Source organism: Dendrobates tinctorius, unplaced genomic scaffold (assembly GCF_039654945.1).
Source record: "Dendrobates tinctorius isolate UK_male_01 unplaced genomic scaffold, ASM3965494v1 ptg000010l, whole genome shotgun sequence".
Taxonomy (NCBI): domain Eukaryota; kingdom Metazoa; phylum Chordata; class Amphibia; order Anura; family Dendrobatidae; genus Dendrobates; species Dendrobates tinctorius.
This window is the reverse complement of record NW_027361678.1, coordinates 640,580-664,078: the sequence shown is the minus strand read 5'-3', so window position 1 is coordinate 664,078 and position 23,499 is coordinate 640,580. Positions and strand designations below refer to the sequence as shown.

Genomic DNA, 23,499 nt, shown 5'->3' with positions numbered 1-23,499 from the left:
CCACTATGCAATGAATAAAAATTTGCAACTGGAATATTTCATTCAGAGATATCTAGGATATGGTATTTTAGTGTTCCCTTTATTTTTGTGAGTAGTATACAAAATGTGAATACAACTTTATAGCCTTTCAGAGAGTTCTTGAAGGCAAGAAATCAAACTTTGAACCCATTTATTATTTAATTTACTTCCTTACATAGCACCATCATATTTCACACTGCTGTGCAGACATCATCATCACTGTCCCCATTGGGGCTCACAATCTAGATTCCCTATCAGTGTGTCTTTGGCATTTGGGAGGAAACCCACGTAAACACTGGGAGAACATACTGTCCTTGGTGGGATTTGAACCCAGGACTCCAGTGCTGCAAAGTAACAGTGTGAATAACTTAACAAGTGTCCAGTGGGAGGTCACTTAGGCTCTGCCTTGCCTGCTTCCTTGATCTTAATTTCTGCATCATTGGTCTTGTCTGCCATTCTCACTTGGCCCGTACGGAAGATTTCAGCTCTGAAAAGTGTGGCATGGAAAAACGCTGGAACAGTCAATCATGACCAAGGGGGCTGGGCAGCTGAGCCCAGTGATTGGCTGCAGCGATCCTTTGCGATAGATGGCATGTGATTGATTTAGCCAAGTAAACAGTGATTGTCAAAGAGGAATGGGGAAAGCAACAACCAAGCACACTGATGGTTATAGACTCATTTAGTCATAAACAAATGATACTATGAAAACAATAAAATGGGTAGATTTCTATACTTCAGTTTCGTTGTTTTCCCCCCGATCCCCCGCTGACATGGTGTACTTAGTGACGGCAATGACTTAATGCACAGAATAGGAGATGACTTGTTAATTGGTGCTTCCTGTGACCCGGGAGGCCTGTCTATATGACCACAGCACAGAACTAGCAGGGATAGGAAATAAAGAGCTGTATTGGAGGAAGGAGACGTGAACTCACACATCCTCTTCTGTATGAACCAACGTTCCTTGTCACCGGGGAAAGCAAACTCACAGGGGAGCGCAAAATGCAATTCTGCAAATAAGTGTGCCCTGATGTCATCTGCTGGGATCGCTCGCTCGTTTCCAATATCGCTGGTCTCATTTTAATCAACTGCTACTGTATTACAAAAAAAAAGGAGCAAACTCCAAAAATGATCAAACTGTTGAGCCCACTTGCAAGTAGCAAGCAATGCAACTGATATAGCTGTCAGCAAGCCTGTTCATCCAGCAGACTATCTCTCCCCACTCCACCATATACAGTGGGTACGGAAAGTATTCAGACCCCTTTAAATTTTTCACTCTTTATTTCATTGCAGCCATTGGTAAATTCAAAAAAGGTCAATTTTTTTTCTCATTATTGTACACTTTGCACCCCATCTTGACTGAAAAAAACAGAAATGTAGAAATTTTTGCAAATTTATTAAAAAAAAAAAAACTAAAATATCACATGGTCACAAGAATTCCGACTCTTTGCTCAGACACTCATATTTAAGACAGATGCTGTCCATTTCCTTGTGATCCTCCTTGAGATGGTTTTACTCCTTCTTTGGAGTCCAGCTGTCTTTAATTAAACTGATAGGACCTGATTTGTAAAGGCACACACCTGTCTATGTAAGACCTCACAGTGCATGTCAGACCAAATGAGAATCATGAGGTCAAAGGAACTGGCCAAGGAGCTCAGAGCCAGAATTGTGGCAAGGCACAGATCTGGCCAAGGTTACAAAAGAATTTCTGCAGTACTCAAGGTTCCTAAGAGCACAGTGGCTTCCATAATCCTTAAATGGAAGAAACCGAAAAAGAAAAACCACAAGGAAGATTTTTTTGCCAACAATAATTCAATATTTTTATTTATATTCATATATAAGGCATAAGTGCAGCAAAGTTATATGTGGGAACAAAAATACGGATGAAGCCGCATGGAAATTCAAGGTATAATATGTATTATATTGCACATGAACCAATGTATCAGAAAAGACAAAGAGGCGCCTCCCCTGGACAAAGCTAGTGCGAAACGCGCGTCGGGGTGCCTGCCGCCTTCAGGTATATTTATTTAACTCATTATTAGCACATATATGGACTTTTTATTATCGGACAGCTACTGCATTTCCTTGCACTTTGTCTCTCTTGTAGCATCCACCTTATTTGCACATGCACTTTATGGGAGTAACTGCTGATATGCTGTGACTTGCTAGAATTTGCTCTCTGTTTATTTAATTGGCACTTGCCCCCTTTTTATGATTGAGAAATTACTTTGTCTTTTCTGATACATTGGTTCATGTGCAGTATACTATATATATATTATACCTTGAATTTCCATGCAGCTTCATCTGTATTTTTGTCCCCACATATAACTTTGCTGCACTTATGCCTTATATATGAATGTAAATAAAAATATTGAATTATTGGTAAAAAATCTTCCTTTTGGTTTTTCTTTTTCGGTTTTGTATTGATTTCGGAAGTACCATTTTTTTAGGCATTGATTTTGTATCTGATCTTAAATGGAAGAAGTTTGAGACCACCAGAAGTCTTCCTAGACCTGGCCGTCCAGCCAAACTGAGCAATCGTGGGAGAAGAGCCTTGGTGAGAGAGGTAAAGAAGAACCCCGAGATCACTGTGGCTGAGCTCCACAGATGCAGTAGGGAGATGGAAAAAAGTTTCACAAAGTCAACTGCTGCCCTCCACCAGTCGGGCCTTTATGGCAGAGTGGCCCGACGGAAGCCTCTCCTCAGTGCCAGAAATTTAAAAGTCCACATAGAGTTGGCTAAAAAAACACATGAAGGACTCCCAGACTATGAGAAATAAGATTCTTTGGTCAGATGAGACAAAGAGAGAACCTTTTGGTGATAATTCTAAATGATATGTATAGAGAAAACCAGGCACTGCTCATCACCTGCCCAGTACAATCCCAGCAGAGAAATATCGTGGAGGCAGCATCATGCTATGGGGGTGTTTTTCAGCTGCAGGGACAGGACAGCTGGTTGCAGTTGAAGGAAACATGAATGCGGCCAAGTACAGAGATATCCTGGATGAAATCCTCTTCCAGAGTGCTCTGGACCTCAGACTTGGCCGAAGGTTCACCTTCCAACAAGACAATGACCCTAAGCACACAGCTAAAATAACAAAGGAGTGGCTTCAGAACAACTCTGTGACCATTCTTTACTGGCCGAGCCAGAGCCCTGACCTAAACCCAATTGAGCATATCTGGAGAGACCTTTAAATGGCTGTCCACCAACGTTCACCATCCAACCTGACAGAACTGGAGAGGATCTGCAAGGAAGAATGTCAGAGAATCCCCAAATCCAGGTGTGAAAGACACATGGCTGTACTAGCTCAAAAGGGTGCTTTAAAAATTTAAAGGGGTCTGAATACTTTCCATACCCACTATATATGAGCGCTGGGAGAGAGGATAAAGTCGCCGTCTCACTCCTCTGATGTCAGTTTAACTCCGGTGAAAACTGATGAAATTCCAACTACCGATCCTTCTCTATCATCATCCTTTGGGGAAAAGTCACCAGTCATAGAATCATAGAATCGTAGAGTTGGAAGGGACCTCTTGGGCCATCTGGTCCAACCCCCTGCTCAAAGCAGGATTCGCTAAATCATCCCAGTCAGATGTCTGTCCAGCCTCTGTTTGAAGACTTCCATTGAAGGAGAACTCGCCACTTCTCGTGGTTGTTCCACTCATTGGTCACTTTAACTGTCAAAAAGTTTTAATTAATTTTAAAGTTTTTTAATCTGTGTCTCCTCCCTTTCAGTTTCATCCCATTGCTTCTAGTCTTTCCTTGTGCAAATGAGAATAAAGTTGATCCTTCTACAATGTGACAGCCCTTTAGATATTTGTAGACAGCTATTAAGTCTCCTCTCAGTCTTCTCTTTTGCAAACTAAACAATCCCAAATCCTGCAACCTTTCCTCATAAGACAGGGTTTGCAGACCGGTCACCATTCTGGTTGCTCTTTTCTAAACTTGCTCCAGTTTGTTGATGTCTTTTTTAAAATGTGGTGCCCAAAACTGGACACAATATTCCAGATGAGGTCTGACCAAAGAGGAGTAGAGGGAAATAATGACTTCACGTGATCTAGACTGTATGCTTCTGTTAATACATCCTAGAATTGCATTTGCCTTTTTTGCTGCTGCATCACACTGTTGACTCATATTCAGTCTGTGATCTTTTAGTATACCCAAGTCTTTTTCACATGTGCTGTTGCTTAGGCCTATTCCTCCCATTCTGTATATGCTTTTTCATTTTTATTGCCCAGATGTAGTACTTTGCATTTTTCCCTGTTAAAAACCATTCTGTTTGTTGCTGCCCACTTCTCCAGTTTATTTATATCTTTTTGAATCCTCTCTCTCTTCTCTAGTATTAGCTATCCCTCCTAGCTTTGTGTCATCAGCAAATTTAATCAGTTTACCCTCAATTCCTTCATCTAAATCGTTGATAAAGATGTTGAACAATACCGGGCCCAGGACAGAGCCCTGTGGTACCCCACTTGAGACATTCTTCCAACTGGATGTGCAGCCATTTACGACCACTCTTTGGGTCCGATCACTAAGCCAGTTATGAATCCACCTAACAGTTGCCTTGTTCATTCCATACTTAGTCATTTTTTCAATAAGGATTGTATGAGATACTTTGTCAAATGCTTTGCTGAAGTCAAGATATACTATATCTACAGCATTTCCTTGATCCACCCAATCAGTGATTCCGTCATAGAAGGAAATTAAGTTAGTCTGACATGACTTATTAGTTACAAACCCATGCTGACTCTGTTTAATCACTTCATTCTTATCCAGGTACTGACATACATGTTGTTTAATAATTTGTTCCAAGATCTTTCCTGGTATAGAAGTCAGACTCACCGGCATATAGTTGCCTGGGTCCACCTTCTTCCCCTTTTTGAAGATAGGAACAACATTTGCTCTTCTCCAGTCTTCTGGGACTTCTCCTATTCTCCAAGAATTTTCAAAGATTTTGGAGAGGGGTTCAAAAATTTCTTCTGCTATCTCCTTCAGTACTCTGGGGTGTAATTCATCTGAACCAGGAGACTTGAATTCATTTAGGTTAGCTAAGTGTTTCCTCACTATCTTTCTGTTTATAGAAATCCTGGATTCTTCTATTCCCTTAATAGGACAATGAAGAACAGTTGATGTTACATTTCCTTTCTGAGAGAAAACAGATGCAAAATAGGAATTTCAAAGTTCGCCCTTCTCAACATCCTGTCTTACCATTTCATCATTTTCATCCTGTAAAAATCCTATAGCATCTTTGACTTTTCTTTTACTTTTGACATATCCCCAAAATCCTTTATTACTGCTTTTGACATCTCTTGCAAGCCTCAATTCATTGTCACATCAGATGGTCAGTCCATCCCACTGAAACTGTTGTTTTGGTTTTTTTTTTTGTTGTTGTTGCAACTTTCAGCCAATTTGCACAGGGGCCTTAACTTCAATGCCAGGCTCGTGTTCCCATATGGACCAGGACTAGTGATGAGCAAACGTGCTGGGATAAGGTGTTATGTGAGCATGCTCGGGTGCTAACCGAGTGTTTTTGGTGTTCTTGAAAAATATGTTCCAAACCCCGCGGCTGTATATCTCGACAGCCAAAACACATGCAGGGATTGCCTAACAAACAGGCAATCTTGTGTTGCAGCTGTCAAGCAGCCGTGAGACCTGCAGCAGCGGGGACTCGTACACATTTTTCGAGCACGCTGCAGACACTCGGTTAGCACCCGAGCATGCTACCTTATCCCAGCACGTTCACTCATCAGTAACAAGGACCTATTTCGACAGTCCTTGAGGGTCCTTTCCACCATTGACAAAGGATATGGTAAAACAAAGTTGTCACGTTATTCATGCATTTCCAGGAGGAATAACAGGGAAACGCCACAATGCAGAATTCTAAAAAATAATAATAAAAAATATGCATTTCACACAATATCTTGGAGCAAGTATATACTAAAATGGAGAAGTCAGGAGAGCTGACCAGTCTTTTGAAATCGTCCTGGAGAACCCCTTTAAGCCCTAGGTGCTTTGATTGCTTTTTTTTCCCCTAATTCTTCCTAATTACAGGGTCTAAGAATATAAAGTGGCGCTGCAGACAATAACTAGAGGGACAGGTTTAATATGAGCTATTGAGGTCTGGTGTTGTATGGAGCTGTTTGAAGTAAGAATAATGCCATCAGCAGCAAAAGGGGGTAGATGTAAATTACCATCAAAGGGGCAGCGCTGCGCCCGAGCATCTGCTGCTCATTTATGTGGCAATGAAAGCCAAGCCGCTTCAGAACTTTGTGCAGGTAATGAAATATTAAGAGCCGTCTGTTTCATGTTTACCTACGATGTGCACGGGGAGCGGTGCAGCCGGGAAATTAGAGGCTTTAGAAGAGGCACAGGTGTTGAAGTCTTCCTCTGCTTTGGCTCCTTTCTTGGATCTGTGTTCACCATTCTCCTGTATAGTTATGGGCCAAAGTTTTGAGACTGGCGCAAATTTGGAACTTTACAAAGGTTGCTACTTTAACATTTTTACTAGAGCTTTTATTCAGACGTTTCAGTGGTTACTGATGTCCAATTATAAATATTTCACAAGTTGTTAAAGCGTAGCCTTCGTTTGAGATGACAGTGGGTGCTTTTTAAATTCTATGGATAAGGGGAGGAGCAAGAGGCCGACACACGTTCTGTTGCATGTTCCATAGACCTTTATGAGCACCAACTCTCATCTATCTCAGGAATTGGAAATTCTATATCCACTGAAATCAGATTTTGCCTGTGAATTGAGATTTTTGAGTTTTATTTTTATTTTCACTTGTACTATTAATTTCTGAGGACAAAAAATTAAAACAATGGTTACTCTTTAAATTTTTATTGACAAGTGCCTGAAGTTTATGCAAAGACTCCATATTTACAATGTTGACCCTTATGTTATAAGACTTCTGCCCTTCGCTCTTGCAGAGGATATCAGCTTCTGGGCCAAACCCTGACTGATCACCCATTTTTACCGAATTATTAATCGGAGTTTATTATCGGTTTTGAGTTTTTGTCCGTCGACCTGCTTTATGAGGATTGACTTCAGGTTCTCAATGGAATTCAGATTTGTGGAGCTTCTGGGCTTCCCTACCCTAACTTATCAGGAATTTGGTGAACGTTGGAGCCGATTTTTAATACAGTTTCACACCATTGGGAAATGGATTTAACAACTACCCTGCACAATGTTGCTTTATCCTGCGAATCGCCGATAGTCAAGCCGGTGGTCTACGTGTGCTCGAGAGGGGAAAAACTCCAAATTATCCCTGTAAGCATGTACAGCATTTTACTTGGGCATGTCAGTTTTTGGAAAAGTTGTAAAGCCTTTAACAGTACTTTTTTTTTTTTTATTTACTTTTCAAAGCCATTGCAGTACCATTTAACAATGTTTCCTCGTGCTAAGCCACAATTTATTACCGGCACAAGAATAATAGATTTATTTTGTTTTTGTTCTTTTTTTCCAGGATGAATTGGACCTCACGGACAAGCACAGAGAAGCCATGTTTGCCCTCCCTGACGAGAAGAAATGGCAAATTTATTGCAGCAAGAAGAAGGTAAGCGCGGAGTCAACACAATTGTTTTGCCTCTTGCGAGCTCAAAAATGTCATGGAAAATCCACAGCATTTCCCGTCGGCTGAAGTATTTTCACATAATGTTGTGTCTGCTGTAGAAAAATAACTAATCTAAAGAATAGAAATAATCTAAACCAATTTATTTGCTGGACGCCCTCCATGTCACAAACAATGATCTGCTGTTTGGCGCTGTGGTTTTCGATGAGAGAAGGTGGCCCAGACGAGAAGGCTTTGCATGTTCCGTAACAATCATTGAGAAATTGATTTTTCACACTCTCGACAGACCTGTGTACACTACGGATTATGTGCTGTGTTGAGAACGTTTGTTGTGCTCCTACAACAAATGACATCAGTTTAAAGAAATTTGTCTCCGTGCCCATTTTTTTTTTTTTTGTCTCCACTTGTGAACTGTTCCCTAAGGTTATTTGCTTTCAATTGTCACTACAAAGCAAAAAAAAATCGCCTGCGTAGTGCGAGATCTGGAAATTCTGGATGCCGGCAGCCACCACTAGGGGGAGCTGAGGTGCTCACTGCATACTGTCTGTTGAAAACAATAGTGACACCGTGACATCATATGACCGTTCTTTGTCTGCTTACTGAAGTTTTGATAAAATCGCAATATTTTTCTGGTGTTGATCTACCAGTTCTCTAAATGCTGAGCTATGTATAACTCCACCCACACCCCTGATTGGCAAGTTTTTGTGGAATGCAGAAAGCTGCCAATCAATGGTTAGGGGTGGGGTTGAACTACCTGCCAGCATCTTTACTAGTCCTTTAGTGATGATCATCTGCTGATTGAACAGAGATTTTTAACAAAACTACACCAAGCAGCCCCAGTAAGTGTCACGTCGCTGGAATCAGGGTCTCTGTTCCTACATCATGCTAATCTCAGATTAGATGGCAAAAACCTCATAGCATATTCTCTTTAAGGCTTAATCATTAAATGGATAAAAGGGATGTTTGGGTGTTTTTAAAGGGATCCTGACAGTAAGAACTTACACATAAAAATAATGGTATGGCTGTATAGGCTCTGTGATCCTGTTTTGTTAAAATTTACGTGATCATTGCTAAGAAATCCATTGTTGACATTATATGTAAATTAGCAGGATGTTCTTTGTGGGAGTGTCACTGTGTGTCTGTTCTTCACTCCTTACATCCGGCTTGTGATCCAAGTCCAACATCAGTCATCTGCATGCCATCGTGGAGATCTCGCTAAAGCGCCGTCTCTGGCGGAGCGGGAACTTGCTCTTCACGGCATGAGATCTGGGTGAGGCAGATGGCAGAGGAGGCTGCACTGAGATGGCCATCACAGGAGGGGAGCAATGGGTGAGTGATCGGCGAGGAACTGGACATTTAATGACAAGCCCCCAAAGCGCTTCCAGCTAATTTGCATAAAACTTTAATGCCAGATTTCTCACCAATGGTAGTCCGGAACGTCATAAAAAAGGGGGTGTTGATTTAATTAGCATAATATTGGCCTAAAAAGCCATTCCATGAGTTTGTATAAATTCCTCCTGACAGGTTCCCTTTAAGAAATAAACCTAATAGCCATCACTTAACCTGTCAGTTCTTTGTTATCGTGGTTTCCATTCGCCTTTATCAGCTTTCCTTCAGTGGTGACGTGTCGTACATCCAAGTGACTAATGAATGGGCTAAAGGGTATTGGTGGCAGCTATTGAACATGGATGGACTCCTGCTAAACTCCCAAACAATCCTTTTTAACCTTGCACCATCACAGGACATTTGGAGCTTTGTATTAGAAAAACGGATCTCTGACTTCCCACAAACGAGTTGATCCAAAATGATGGACCTAAAACTTATTGTCCATTAAATCTGGTAGCACAATAAGTTGCATTAAAAAAAAAATAGCACGAGTGTAAATAGGGGCTTAATGATAAAAGGCAAAAGAGATGACGTATTACTAATGAATGTATGGCCTGGATATCAGTTAAGGCATCAGGCTTGTTATTTCCATTATGTGGGAGATGGGCATACATCCAGACGTGAAGGTGAAGGTCGCCACGTTTGCGCATAGCGCTGCGTAAGCAATGCCACTTAACGGCATGGAACAGACGCGCTGGAGTGGTTTAATAAGCTTGTAAAGAGCATCTCCCGTAATGATGAGCTGAAAAGTTTACTGTCCCCTCTGTATGATACAGACTGCTGGGAATTTATGGAGTGTTGTCCCTGAGTTATCATGACTTACTAAATTGAGTTGCATAGACCATTTATTGCAAGTAATTTAACAGAGACAATTCTGACTTACACTTCAGGACTAAATTGGGTTGAAAAAAAGAGATGTATTCTCAGTGTCATAATTGACACTGATGGGCCCCAATCCAAAGTCTCCAAGAGGGCCCCGAGCAATCACAGTTCTTAGTAGTATTGGTCTTCTCATAAGGAGTATGAAGTCAATAAAAAGCATAGGTTTTGCAGTTTATGCTCAGTTGAATCAGTACTTTGTTCTGTACTCTCTGCTGTCTGCCGACCTGGGCTCCTGTCTGCCGACCTGGGCTCCTGTCTGCCGACCTGCAGTCTTATCGAGGGTTTATTTCATGATCGGTGAGGGTCTCAGGACCTGTACCATCACTAATAAGCAGGCAATTCAAGGGCCTGCTAGTTCTGAAATGATCAAGAAGAAGGTTTAGTCGCTTATTGAAGGGTTGAGAGATGTGGAGGATTTTTTTCTTAGCGTTTTTGCTCTTCCCGATCCTTGGGACACGCTGTTCAATTACCCTAACCTCAGGTCCATAGATGTGGTAGAGCTACTGCACTGTGACTTAGCACTTAACTACATTTTCCATACTGCCATGCTTAATAGTGTCTTCCCACACTTTAGGAGTTAAATCTATCCACAGAAAAAATACTTAATGAAAGTATGGTACGGGAAATTTTGTGGGACCAGATGTAAAAACCCTTTCAGAGGGAATTAATTTGTCAGACTAAAATAACCAAGGATTTCTTTATTTCATGCAGAGAAAAAAAATGGGTTATCACAGTGGTTCCACGCTGGTAATACAGCACCTTCCCTTCGAATGTTAAAGGGAATCCATCATCCCAAAATGACTGTTCATACCAAGCACAGGCGGTCAGTGCACGCTTGGTGTGGCTGAACACTTCAGTGCACCTTCCCACCTAGTTGTTTTCCCATCTATCTCTGCCCTTACAGGAAACAGTGGAGGACGGAAATAGATGGAAAGCAAGTAATTGGGAAGATGCCCTGAACTGCTCCTGTGCGTCAAGGGTGCCTCGAGCGTTGTGCTTGGTTTGAACAGTCATTTTGTGCTGATGGATTCCCTTTAACTTGAAAATGGAAGGTGGCGTTGACTGAGGAACCGGATTTTTTTTTTCTGCATGAAAGAAGCAAAATCTTGCAGGACGTCTATAGAAAGGAAGGGTGTCTTTTATTGTCTTTAGTCAAACCCAAAGAATGTTGGATGGAGCTTTTTGGCTTCTCTGGCACGTAGGCTGCATTTTCAGTAAAGTAAAATCTCTGGAGCTGAAGTGGTGTAAGGGTTAACGTACTGTCCATGCCCAGACTCTATTGATCCCGTATCTATAATGTAGGTCAGGGTAGGACATGCTCCATTTACAGAGTTGTGTATATGAAAATGGGCACATTTGTGCTATACTCTAATTCCAAAATTTTACATTACATTAATTTCCTTTATTTATATGCAAGTGTCCTTTCCCGACGGCATCTTTTGTGTTTCCAGCAGACCATCACTCCAGTACAATGTGTCGGCCATATTTCCCTTTTTCTAATAAATCCCACTTCTTAGATGTTCTCTTGAAGACTGTAACATAATTATTCCTGCTCTTCAGTAAATGTAAACCAGTTGTGACAACTCATTAGAAGAATACGCTTTGTCTTTCTTCTACAGGTCTTCTAAGGGCGTCTTTTCATCTTCAAGACTTTCTTCTCTTTAGTTTATATATAGAAAATCAAAACCGCTTTAATTCTGGTCTAGTTTTTCCACATTTGGTCTCAGTGGGTTTTGGGTGGCAAGGGGGGGTAGCATTGATGATAGTGGTCATGGGTTGTCTTGCTTCCATGTATCTCATCCCTAAGGCTGCTGATGTTGTGTATCGTATTGTGTAGCTGTTCTTGTGTCTTCCATTTTCCTTGTTAACGACATATATTACATCCAATTTTTGCTTTTCACTTCTCAAAGGACCAAGAAGAAGACAAAAGTGCGACAAGTTGGCCGGAGTTCTACATTGATGAACTTAATTCTATGGCTGCTGTAAGTGTCCTGCTGCCTTTCTTTGTATCAGCGACTAGTTTTGAGTCTACATTTCCTACTATTTTTAAATCATTGCAATTTGTAGAGACTGGAGGGAGCAAATATCACTTAAAAATAAAATAAATCACAGACCAATGTAAAACCATGGTCTTGATACCCTTATTCTCCAAAATGCTTTTAGTGCAAATACCAGTTTTCTATATACAGGAACGGTCCCAATTATTATGTTTTGTAACTTGCCATTTACTCTTATTGAGTGGCTAGTTTGTCTTCATTAGCTTTCTGCTTGCACTATAGGTGCTGCAATTTACTTTCCCTCAATTTACAGCATTTATGGTGCCTGCTATAATTTAATTTCTTGCATGTTTGACAAGCTTGAATCCCGCTTGATAGACAGGAGCAGAAATATGAATACCTTCCTCCACTTCTCTTACAGGAGCTGTAAGAGGTCTGTACAATGACATATGGTGTGTTCAATCACACAAGCATCGTGGTTTTGCAGTATTTTGGGGGCAGGAATAGCATTGCAAACTGCATTATTATTTCTGTAAAAAATGCCAGAAAGACAAGTGAAAAAAGCTTTCTATTCACAAGCAATTTGTTCTGCCCTGAAAGGTTTCGCTGTTTTGTTTCAGTAAGGCTGGAAGGGTGAGAGACCTTTGTCAGAAGTCTAGGAGTTAAAGGCTCTTTTGCCTGGCCAAAAAGTCTGCTTTTGCAAGCTTGGCACTTTCCTCAAGGAGAAACTTTACCACTTGGGGTCCCGTTTCACATAGCGACGCTCCAGCCATCCCGACAACGATACGACCTGGTAAGGATCGCTGGTGCGTCGCTACATGGTCACATGGTGAGCTGCCAAACAGGCAGATCTATTCAATGACGCAGCAACGATGCGGCGGTCCGTATAACGACCTTGGTGGTCGTTGTGACCTTGTCACACAGCAGCTATTCTGACCACTCACGCCTGTGTCCCTGAGTTCTGCGTCGCCAACGAGGTCGCTCGTTGGCGTCAAACACAGCGATGCATGCTGGCCAGCGGGACGCCAACGTTCAAAAAATGGCCTAGGACATTCAAGCACTATTAGCGATATCCAGTGGAGGGGCCGGTCGCCGCTATGTGTCACACGTAGCAAGATCGCTGGCGAGGTCGCTGTTGTGTCACAAAATCTATGACGTTTCAGCGAATTCGCTAGCGAACTCGTTATGTGAGAAGGGGCCTTTAGACCTCCATCAAAGGCCTTTTACTCAACCAACCAGTCTTGGTGCCCAGACCTGATGCGTTAGATCACAGTAATAACCGGTATTGAGTGCCGCAATAACATGATTTCTCCACTCAGATCACAGTAATTACCAATGAGAACGCTTCGGGTCTAGGCACCAGTGCAGCGATTTCATCCAGTAGTATGTGCTCACCACTAGATGAAGTCACTGCCAGAACACTGGTGTCCGTTCACCAGTAATTACTGTACCCTGAGCACTGTAGTCCCAATGATATGACTGCTCTGCTTAGATCATAGTAATTACCGGTGTGCACACATTAGGTTCAGGAATCAAGACTGCAGTAGTGACTTCATACAGTGGTGAGTACATGTCACTGGATTGAATCACAGATGCAGCATTGGAGTCCGAACCTTGTGAGAGCGCTCAACGATAATTACTGTGATATGGGCGCTGCATTTATATGATGACTCTGCTCACATCACAGTCATTACAGGTGACAGAGAAATTTTAGCATAAAATCAAAACCTATAAAAAAATTTGACACATTTTCTCTAAAGTGTTAATATTGAGCTCTAGGATTGCTACAATCAATAGATGGCAGTAGAGACCGTACTCTCTTCTTCTTTGAATCCGTTAATTAGCCATCCATTGTTCTCCCATTTCTAACGGATCCGTTTTTTGCTTGCTACATCCGTTAGAAATGGAAGACTATCTAACCGATCAGTTGTCCATAGACTTCAATTTTCGAAAAACAGATCCATCAGAGATCAGTTTTTGAAAACTGGACTGAAAAAAGCACAACCTTTTTGACAACTGATTTCTGCTGGATCCTTTCTAATGGATCATTACTGGACTTCTGAACATAGCCTTAATTGACCATCAGTCTATGCAGATGCTTTAGTCCTAGGAAATTCACAAGTCTGTGTCTGCCAAGCTCGTTTCACATATTTTGGAAAAAATGCTTCTGTTTATCAGTCACACACTACGGCCTTGTCTATGTACTCGAGCTATTGAATGGGTGTCAGTGATAACATTTTATATGGAGGGTGTGATGTCCATGCGAGCGAAAGTCGATGGTGGTACGGCACAGCTGTCGAGCAACTGCAGTGTGGAAATCTGCCAGGTGCATACTCCAGATAGGATAAATACCCCCTCACATCTCTCCAGATAAACATAACTAATAGAGGGTCTTATGAAAAGAGCAGTTGTTTTATCCAGTCATGGCTAAGAGTCCTTTGCGGATTTTTCCATGGACAGCTGGTATTTTGTTTTTGCAAAGTCATTGGGGACGTTGGCCTCAGCTGAGTAGATAGAACAGTGTTGGAAAGATATTCATGGTCACTCCTCAGTCATTCTTTACATTTTGTCTATCAGGAATGCTGCTCCATTGGAGATGGTCATCAGATATTGCAATAAAAAAAAAATTATCTGTTGGACAGATCATTCCAAATCCAAGTCTATATCACTAGCCATGGAAAGTCTAGCTGTCTCTTCTAGTAATTTAAATATGTCCTCTGTGGATTTGCTTTTTGTTAATTGTGTGTTGTATGTTTTTAGGAAGACATGACTGCTTTCATCCAAATCGGCACCACTGTAGTCCACAGGTTGTCTATGGTATTGCTGCTTCATCCCATTTTCTTTAATTAAGCTGAGCATTAAAATAAGGCACATGCTATTGACAGGCATAGGGCTGTTACCAGGAGAAGCACCAATGTTTTTCTAATTTTTAAACCATTTAACGGGGTCATCCTAAATGAGAGAAGTTCTGAGCAGAAGACGTTTCCTCAGTAACATCCTTATTTGCTAACTGGACATATGGAAAGGGATAGTCTTTAGGAAACCAACACTTTAATGAGTATATGTTGCTTTAATTGGATGTCTAAGGTTCACAGTAGTCTCGGCTCGGCTGTAGATTACCAGTGTCATACAGGGGTTGGACAAAATAATGGAAACACCTAAAGTTTTGTCATCATAATCTTTGAACATGTTATAAACATGCAAACATATGGTAATGTTTTGTAGTTGATTATTTGTGTTATTTGATAAGTGTATGTAAATTAGCTGTTTGTTTTGCAGAATTGTAAGAATATTGATGAGAACCTGATACCAATGGCAGACCTCTCGGATTTTCAAAGAGGCCAAATTGTTGGTGCTCATATGGCAGGGGCTAGTGTAACAGAAAGTTCCCGAATGCTTGGCGTGTCAAGAGGTACTGTCTCCAAAGTAATGACTACGTTTGAAAGAGACGGAAAAACGTCCGCAGCAAAGCACAGGTCCGGCCGAAAGTCTAAGTTGACTGAGAGAGACCGTCGGACTCTAAAGCGAATTGTGAGAGAGAATCGCAAGACCACGGCTCCGAAAATCACAGAGCTCAATGAACACCTATGGAACCCAGTTTCCACGAAAACTGTTCGTCAGGAGCTGCACAAATCTGGATTCCACGGAAGAGCTGCAATTAGAAAGTCGCTGCTCTCAATGACAAATGTTTACAAGCATTTAGAGTGGTATAGAAACCTCCAGAATTGGTCCCTCGAGCGGTGGAAACATGTGATATTCGCAGACGAATCATCATTTACCCTATTTCCGACCTCCTGCCGAGTGTACTTTTGGAGACAGCCGAAAGAAGTATTCCATCCAGACTGCCTTCTCCCAACCGTAAAACATGGTGGAGGTTCTGTGTTGATCTGGGGTGCTATTTCGTGGAGATCCGCCGGGCCAATGATATCCCTTCATGGAAGAATTAACAGCCGAGATTATTTAGGCATTTTGGGCGACCAAGTGCATCCTATGGTTCAAGCACTGTTCCCGGAGGGGAATGCCATCTTTCAGGATGATAATGCACCAATTCATACAGCTAGAATCGTTCAAGCATGGCACGAGGAACATTCTAATGAAGTTGAGCATCTCATCTGGCCCCCACAATCCCCAGATCTCAACATTATTGAGCATTTATGGTCGATTTTAGAGATTCAAGTTAGACGTCGATTTTCGCCGCCATCGTCGCTCAAAGAACTGGAGGGTGTTTTAACTGAAGAATGGGCTAAAATTCCTTTGGGAACAATTCACATCTTGTATGAATCCATACCTCAGAGAATTGAGGCTGTAATCGCCGCAAAAGGTGGACCTACACCATATTAAACTTTTGTTGAGGTTTCCAGGTGTTTCCATTATTTTGTCCAACCCCCGTATATATAGGGTTCCTTTCTCGCCAGTGCGATCTTTTGAATAACATGCACAATCATTTTTTCCCACAACATTTGCCATCAGCGGAGAATTTGGTCAACCCTTGCCCATGAGCTGGTTGGAAGCTCCCACCAAAATCATTGGGTTCGGCCAACGTTCTTCACACGTACGGCCACCTATATGTTCCCAAACTATTTGATCCAATTGAAATGCTGATGCCTCATGCTCGTATGCATATATTTTAATAGGTGACTTACCAACTGATGACATGCCTGTGACTGCAGTTGGGTCATGAGAGGGTAATCTCTTCTAGCACAACTGGGTACATTTAGCCGATAAGACTTATAAAAAATGGTAATTTGCCCATTACACAAAGTCTAAATGGTATAATTACTAGATTAGACACCAAATTGTGTAACGGTATGTGGCTGATTTCATTACTTTTTCTAGGTCACTAAAACACTCAAGTGCAGAGAAGAGAATGTCTCCATATTTTCACAAGATCATTAACTTTTTATAAAGCGAGGGACAGTTTTAGGAGTACGACATGTCGTGTCTTCTAATGGAACTTTAATATGACATTCTAGCAGGTGTAGGGCATCATTTGTGATAACTGCAAGTTGGGAAAAGATAAAGTTCATCAGTACCTCATAATATATTGTAAACCACAAATATTGAATAATAATATTACATAATATTTGCTAATCCTTCGTATATCTGACACTCAAAATATAATAGGTTAAAATAACACTCTATTGAAGTGGGTTTTTTTCTTCATGTGTACTTGACTTCTAGTCCACTAAATGCTCTCCTGTGTAGATAGCACGGCCTCTGACCTCCGGTGAACTTCAGCGTGGACTTCTAACAGTTCTTAGGCACTTGTCCTTCTCACATGGCTCTTCTTTTTCCTGGGCTACCCCACCATTACAGCTGAAGATATCCTTTCATACACATATAAGATGGCGATTATAGAATAAAACTTCCCTAACTCATGCTGCCCTCTCTGCTATCTGCGAATAATGTATGCAGAATCTCCTGTGTATACTTTTGGATGCAGATGAAGTTTGTCGCTTTGCATTCTGCTTGTGAGACGTTTCTACCTGTCAAATGGAAACGGGGGGAAACCTGTTAGAAACTGAACTGCAGTTGGAAGCTAGAGACAAGGGCTGTTTTTGCGTTTGATAGAATACACATGAGTATCTGCTCACTTTTTCTCCTGCCTGGAAGCAACTTCTCACAAGCAGGAGGCAGGAGAAACTGACCAAACTGCATCAAAATGAATTAACAGAATTTCTACAGTGTGAGGGCACAGCAATGATATGTTACTTATTTATCACCACTGACATTGGATGTGATTTAAAGTATAGCAATTGTAATGTGATGAGACTCTGCCTCTACTGTGAAGTCAGGGGCATGTGGAGGAGAAGGAACCAAGATTGCAGACAACCCATCAATTAACTGATATACACAGAGCAATCACCAAAACATCTACATTTATTCTTTAATAGCAAAAAAAAATGGTTGAAGCTCTGCTTTAAACTTTTCTGCTATAACCAGGTGTATTTATTCAGACGCGTCCATTCTACTTGTGCAACAGAGGGCTTCACCTCTTTTGGGCCTGCAAATTGCACACAATTTAGTTCTTGGTGTCATGGGACTGCATTGAGCGGTATTATGCATTAATTTGATCAGATGCCTAAGGGCTCTTTTCGCCAAATGTATGCCCCAGACATATGCAGTATGCTAGACAAGACGCCTTTTTAAAAAAAAAAGGTATGCCAACCACACCTATGCCAAAAGGTTTATTTTGGCATAAATTTAATTATTTTGGCATGTAGGACACATAGTTGGCCTGTGATGGTTACGTTAGAAAATGTAAATTTTGAGGCGCAGCGGTCGAACCCTCAGCAATCATTACATTATCACCTAAACTATAGGTAGAGAATAAATATAAATCTTGCAAAACCCCATTAAAGGGGATACCTATATAGCCTTAGCAGGACAATATGAAATACAGAGTAGAGCACAATTTATTTAATGGTTACACTTACTAATTTTTTTTTCAACAGGAATACAATGTAGGAATTGCCACCGTATGTGCAATGAAGATTTTCCATTACTAACAATGCAGCGCCAGGGGCTTGGAATATATTGACGACGCCACGGTTGATGGCTGAGCAGCTACTGGGTCATCTATACATTTCACATGTAGCAGCTGCATATTGGAGAGATTAGGCGTCCCTCCTCCGTGCTGTCTTTGTTGAATTTTGCAAAGGAGTGATGGAATAAATGACATCACTAGCCGGGAAGCCCCGCGGGGCACAGGATTGCTTTGTACCATTGCTGACAGCTGTCCACACGTATTACCAAGGGGCAAGTCACACAATACAATAGCAATAACACAACCGTCGTCTTTCCTCTCTCTCCTCTCCCTTTCCTTCTTTTTTTACAATCTTGTTCAGTTGTTAAAGGCGAGATGTTTGCAGTCATTTTCGCAAACTCCATTGACCTATTGCTCTGTTTGTCTTTTCCTTTATAAACACAATTGCAAACATGGAGAATTTCAGCACTTCGGAGGATTAGATGCCAGTAAATTGCAAGATGATGAAAGGAGTTTCCTAAGCCTTAACTTTCAAGGAACTTGGCCATGCTAATATGTGCTAGTCTCGTATTTATTTCTTTTTCATTATATTTGTTTAATAATGGTCTTATGTTGTTGGTGTAAACTGAAAAATATAAGAAATGCCTACCATGTGTAGCCTCGATTGCTCCGAAGATGACACCATTGTGGACCCGAAAGTTGCTGTGATGGAGCAGGTCATGTCATTATCTCGACAGACAAACCTCCCTTTGGCTCTGATCTGCTTAGACTTGTAGCGATAACTCATTACGGCTGACTATGAATTCCTACTAAATCTCTTTTCCAAGATTTATACAATGAAGATTTGCAAAGCAGCAGGAGCCATATATACAACCTTACACAAAAGAGTCCAAATTTAGATCTATCCAGGGATTGCTACAGTAAACTAGGCAACCTCAAATTACACAACAATGGACACAAATCCCACATACACAGTATTATAAAAAAAAGTTGCCCGGCCAACACTTAACGTATGTCTACAGCATCTTCGTAAAGAGGTTGAAATGACTCTGTTGTAAGCGAAATGTGTGGCGGAGCTAGGACGCAGCGTCTATTACACCTTTTCCATCACATTTTTGAATTATCGTCATAATGGTTTCACCCTACTGGCCAATGCTCCTGAGAAAAGGGGAGACTTAACTAACTCTGGTGGGCCTCAAGACTACTTATTACAATCATACATCGGTGTGAGATGTCTGTATCCTGCACAATTTTTTTTCTTGTTTTTATCCAATGGCAAATGAACCAATAAAGTTTGATGGATCTATTCACACATCCTTGAAAATCGTGGATCTATTCACACATATTTGAAAATCATGGAGCTAAGTGCGAGATTCGGAATAGGTCCTACTCTGGTCAGAGTTTGAGGATCAGAATAGGGCATGGCTCAATAGGTGTTTGTGCTGACTGATATAAAAAAAAATCACATGAAGAAAGGCTAAAAAAGGCAGAAAATAGGCGCATTATCCAGATAGGGTGTTTATGTGATGTGGTAACTGCTCACCTGGTTGAGATGCGAGAAAGCATAGCTCTTACAGAAGCTCAATGATGGAACCAGCTGCTGCCGATCTGCTGGTTGGAATCTTCAACATAGATTTCAGGATATGCATTTGAAGAGTGGATAATGCCGAGTTGCTATTAAGAAAGAAGTTCTGAAGTCCTCGACTTTTGAAGAACATGAAGTTTTCTCTCAACACGTTTTGAAACTTGACGCCTTCCTCAGGAGAACCACATAACAGTTGTCTTTTATGTGGTTCTCCTGAAGAAGTAATCAGACTTCTAAACGCATTTCAACCAGGTGAGCAGTTACCGCACCACATAAACACTCTAACTGCTCACCTGGTTGAGATGTGAGAAAGCTTAGCTCTTACAGAAGTGCAATGATGGGTCCAGCTGCTGGCGATCTGCTGGTGGGAACCTCCAACATTAGATTTCAGGATATACAGTGGAAGAGTGGGTAATGCTGCATTGCTAGTAAGAAAGGAGTTCTGAAGTCCTCGAAGTTTGAAGAATGTGAATTTTATTCTCGATGCGTTCCGAAGTCTGACGTCTTCCTCAGGAGAACTACTTAAAAGACAACTTTCATTTAGTTCTCATGAACCCGAAGTCAGATTTCGAAACGCATTGAAAGTAAACGTCAGGTTCTTCAAACTAGGACTTCAGAACTTCTTTCTTACCAGAAATGCGGCATTACCCACTCTTCCACTGTATATCCTAGAAAAAAATCACATGGCACACTGACATTGCACACAGATGTGTGAATGTATCGTCACCCACATGTCTGGTTCCAAAATCAGGCAAATATCTAGTATATTTTGAGAACTTTTTGATTCTTGATTTGCACAACCATTACTTATTGTGATTATTATTACTATAACCGTCTAGTAGATTTTCTTAGATGTGATATTGCACCCTCAGGTCATGATTTTGTAATGTATATATTGTATCCCTGCTGTTGTATTTAATGCTGTTAGAAAAAGGTCTAAGGGATAACGTTTCTCAATGTGGAGAGTGACAAGCCAAATCTGGCATGTTAGAGTGAGGAGACTTATAAGCCATGCATGTTCCTCTGGGAAATGAGACGATTTGCAGGCTGTTAGAATAAAAGCCAAGATCAATGGTAATGTCGCATCTTTTTATGATTTTGATATTGCTTATGTTTTTAATATTTTTTCTAAAAGAAATGTTGTATTTTTTTAATCACTAATAACAATGTGTTTGATCTCACGACTATGGTGCGCGCCGTGGCACCTCCATTGTGCTAATCCTCAGAGGTTGCTGAGGTCAATCTTACATTGATGACCCATACACTGGAAAGGCTACCGGTGTCATTTCCTTGGAGAATCCCTTTAAGTTCAGCAGTGTGGTATTAAACCCCAGTTTTCCCCATGTGAATAAACATTCATGGTAATCCGGATGATCTTAGCCATTGTCTGCTATCTTGTTTACAGCAGATGGTTTAACCGGACACAAAGTGCCATCCTTCTGTCCCGAAATCGGCCCCCATTAACGGCCTGTTTTAGGGTTTTCTCTACTGATTGTTATTAAATCCTATAAATTTAGTTTAGAAAGGAAGAATGGATTATGTGCTATTCTCTGCACTCCCGTGATGCAATAAATGGTTAATGATCCTATTAAACTCTTAATGAACGAGCAATTAACTTTCCCATTTCCCATGTCGCAGAGGAGAACATTATTGGCAATGGAGAAGGAAGATGAAGACGAAAGGAACAAAACTGTGGAGAGCTTGAAGACTGCGCTAAGGACGAAACCTATGAGGTCAGTACAATCCTCTATAAATATGTTTGTGTTGTTTTATTACATGACTGAATGCTTTATAGATGCAAGTACCGTAATAAATTCAGCTTGGGGTGAAGTCAGACGGTGTGGCGAAACACTTGTGGTCATTGGCCAGATTAGGTTGCCTAATGGAGTTTTTTTTACTGTACTTGATGAAAAAGACATGGAGAAAACCAATAATTTACATATGTTTGTAGGTCAGGAGCCTTGATGAGTCGTGTGTGTATTTGGATAATAAATATATATATATTTGCGAGCATTTTTAGAGCGGAGTGTCAAAGTTTGCTGATCTCTCATGTAATAGTGTATAGCCGTGTGCATGTCCACCGAATGAGCTGGGGTACTGGTGGTCACACATGCTCCACAGTACCATAGCAGCAGATCTGAGCAGACTACTTCTGCAAAGTAAGTGAAAAAGGATTGTTGTCAGCTGCCCGAAGGGGAAGGAGACTGGTTCTGTCTGGAGCCAGCCTCCAGCAGCTCAGATTAGGAGCAATACACTTCGAAGCAAAATATGATGAAAAGGGTAGCTTTCTGTCCTACTTGTAAGGGAAGGAGCTTAGCCTCCACAGTATCATAGCAGCTGATCTAGATAGATTATTTATGCAGAGTAAGTGAAAAAGGATTGTTGTCAGCTGTCAGAAGGGGAAGGAGACTGATTTTGTCTGGAGCCCAGCCTCCAGCAGCTCAGATTAGGAGCAATACACTTGGAAGCAAAAGATGATGAAAAGGTAGCTTTATGTCCTACTTGTAAGGGAAGTAGCTGAGCCTCCACAGTATCATAGCAGCTGATCTTGGTAGACTGCTTCTGCAGAGTAGCTGCCAGAATGGGAAGGAGACGAATTCTGTCTAGAGCCAGTCTCCAACAGCTCAGATTGAGAGCAATAAAAAAAGATGATGAAAAGGGTATTGTATGTTAAACACGCCACCCATTATTTTAACTGATCATTAAGGTAATTGATAGTGGTTTTGCGTTGAAAATAACTTACCGGAGAATCCCTTTAGAACTATATATCATACATGTTGGGCTACACTCTTGTAAAATTGGTTCAAGGTCTTGTGGGTGAACTGATTGACACACTAAAGGATCCCTGTGTCATGCACACAACCCCGTCAGGTCTTGCATTTGGCATAGCGCTGTGCTTGAGTTTTTCTGAAAGTGTTATCAAGTATATTTTACAGTTGGAACACATTGAGAATAATTAGAATTTTATAATTTTTTTTATAGGTTTGTGACCAGATTCATAGAGATGGACGGTTTAACGTGTATATTGAACTTCCTCAAAAGTATGGACTATGAAATAGCAGAGTCTCAAATACATACCTCTCTCATTGGCTGCATCAAAGCGCTAATGAACAACTCTCAGGGGCGGGCTCACGTCTTGGCCCATTCAGAGAGCATTAATGTGATCGCTCAGAGTCTGGCCACAGAGAACATCAAGACTAAAGTAGCTGTGCTGGAAATAATGGGAGCCGTCTGCTTGGTCCCTGGAGGACACAAGAAAGTACTGGAAGCAATGCTGCACTACCAGAGATACGCCAGCGAGAGAACGCGTTTCCAGGTAACACGACCATTACATTAAAGGATTATTCCCAGCTGGGCAAGTGAACGCCAGTTCACAGGATAGAAAGTAACTTACTGATCACGAATCCCAATGGTTGGACCCCCAGCGATCAGCAACCTACCACCTATTCTGTGGATCAGCAATGACTTGCCCAGTTGGAATAGTCGGCCTCCGTACACATGAGATTCTTGTTGACTGAAACCCGCTCATATCGTTGTTTTCGGACGACTGATCATCGGGGCGATGTCGATCACACATGTCTGAAT

The 23,499-nt window shown here is 41.3% G+C and overlaps 1 protein-coding gene across 5 annotated transcripts in view; it reads left to right on the top strand.

The window, feature by feature from the left end:
- Positions 1–23,499, top strand: part of DAAM1 (dishevelled associated activator of morphogenesis 1) — a 214,121-nt gene that overhangs the window by 140,385 nt on the left and 50,237 nt on the right. For all 5 annotated transcript variants that reach the window (XM_073585596.1, XM_073585564.1, XM_073585571.1 and 2 more), the window contains 4 exons: positions 7,473–7,562; positions 11,756–11,827; positions 21,553–21,647; positions 22,897–23,230. In XM_073585596.1, the coding sequence (XP_073441697.1) occupies positions 7,473–7,562; positions 11,756–11,827; positions 21,553–21,647; positions 22,897–23,230 (591 nt within the window). The remainder of the gene's footprint in view (positions 1–7,472; positions 7,563–11,755; positions 11,828–21,552; positions 21,648–22,896; positions 23,231–23,499) is intronic.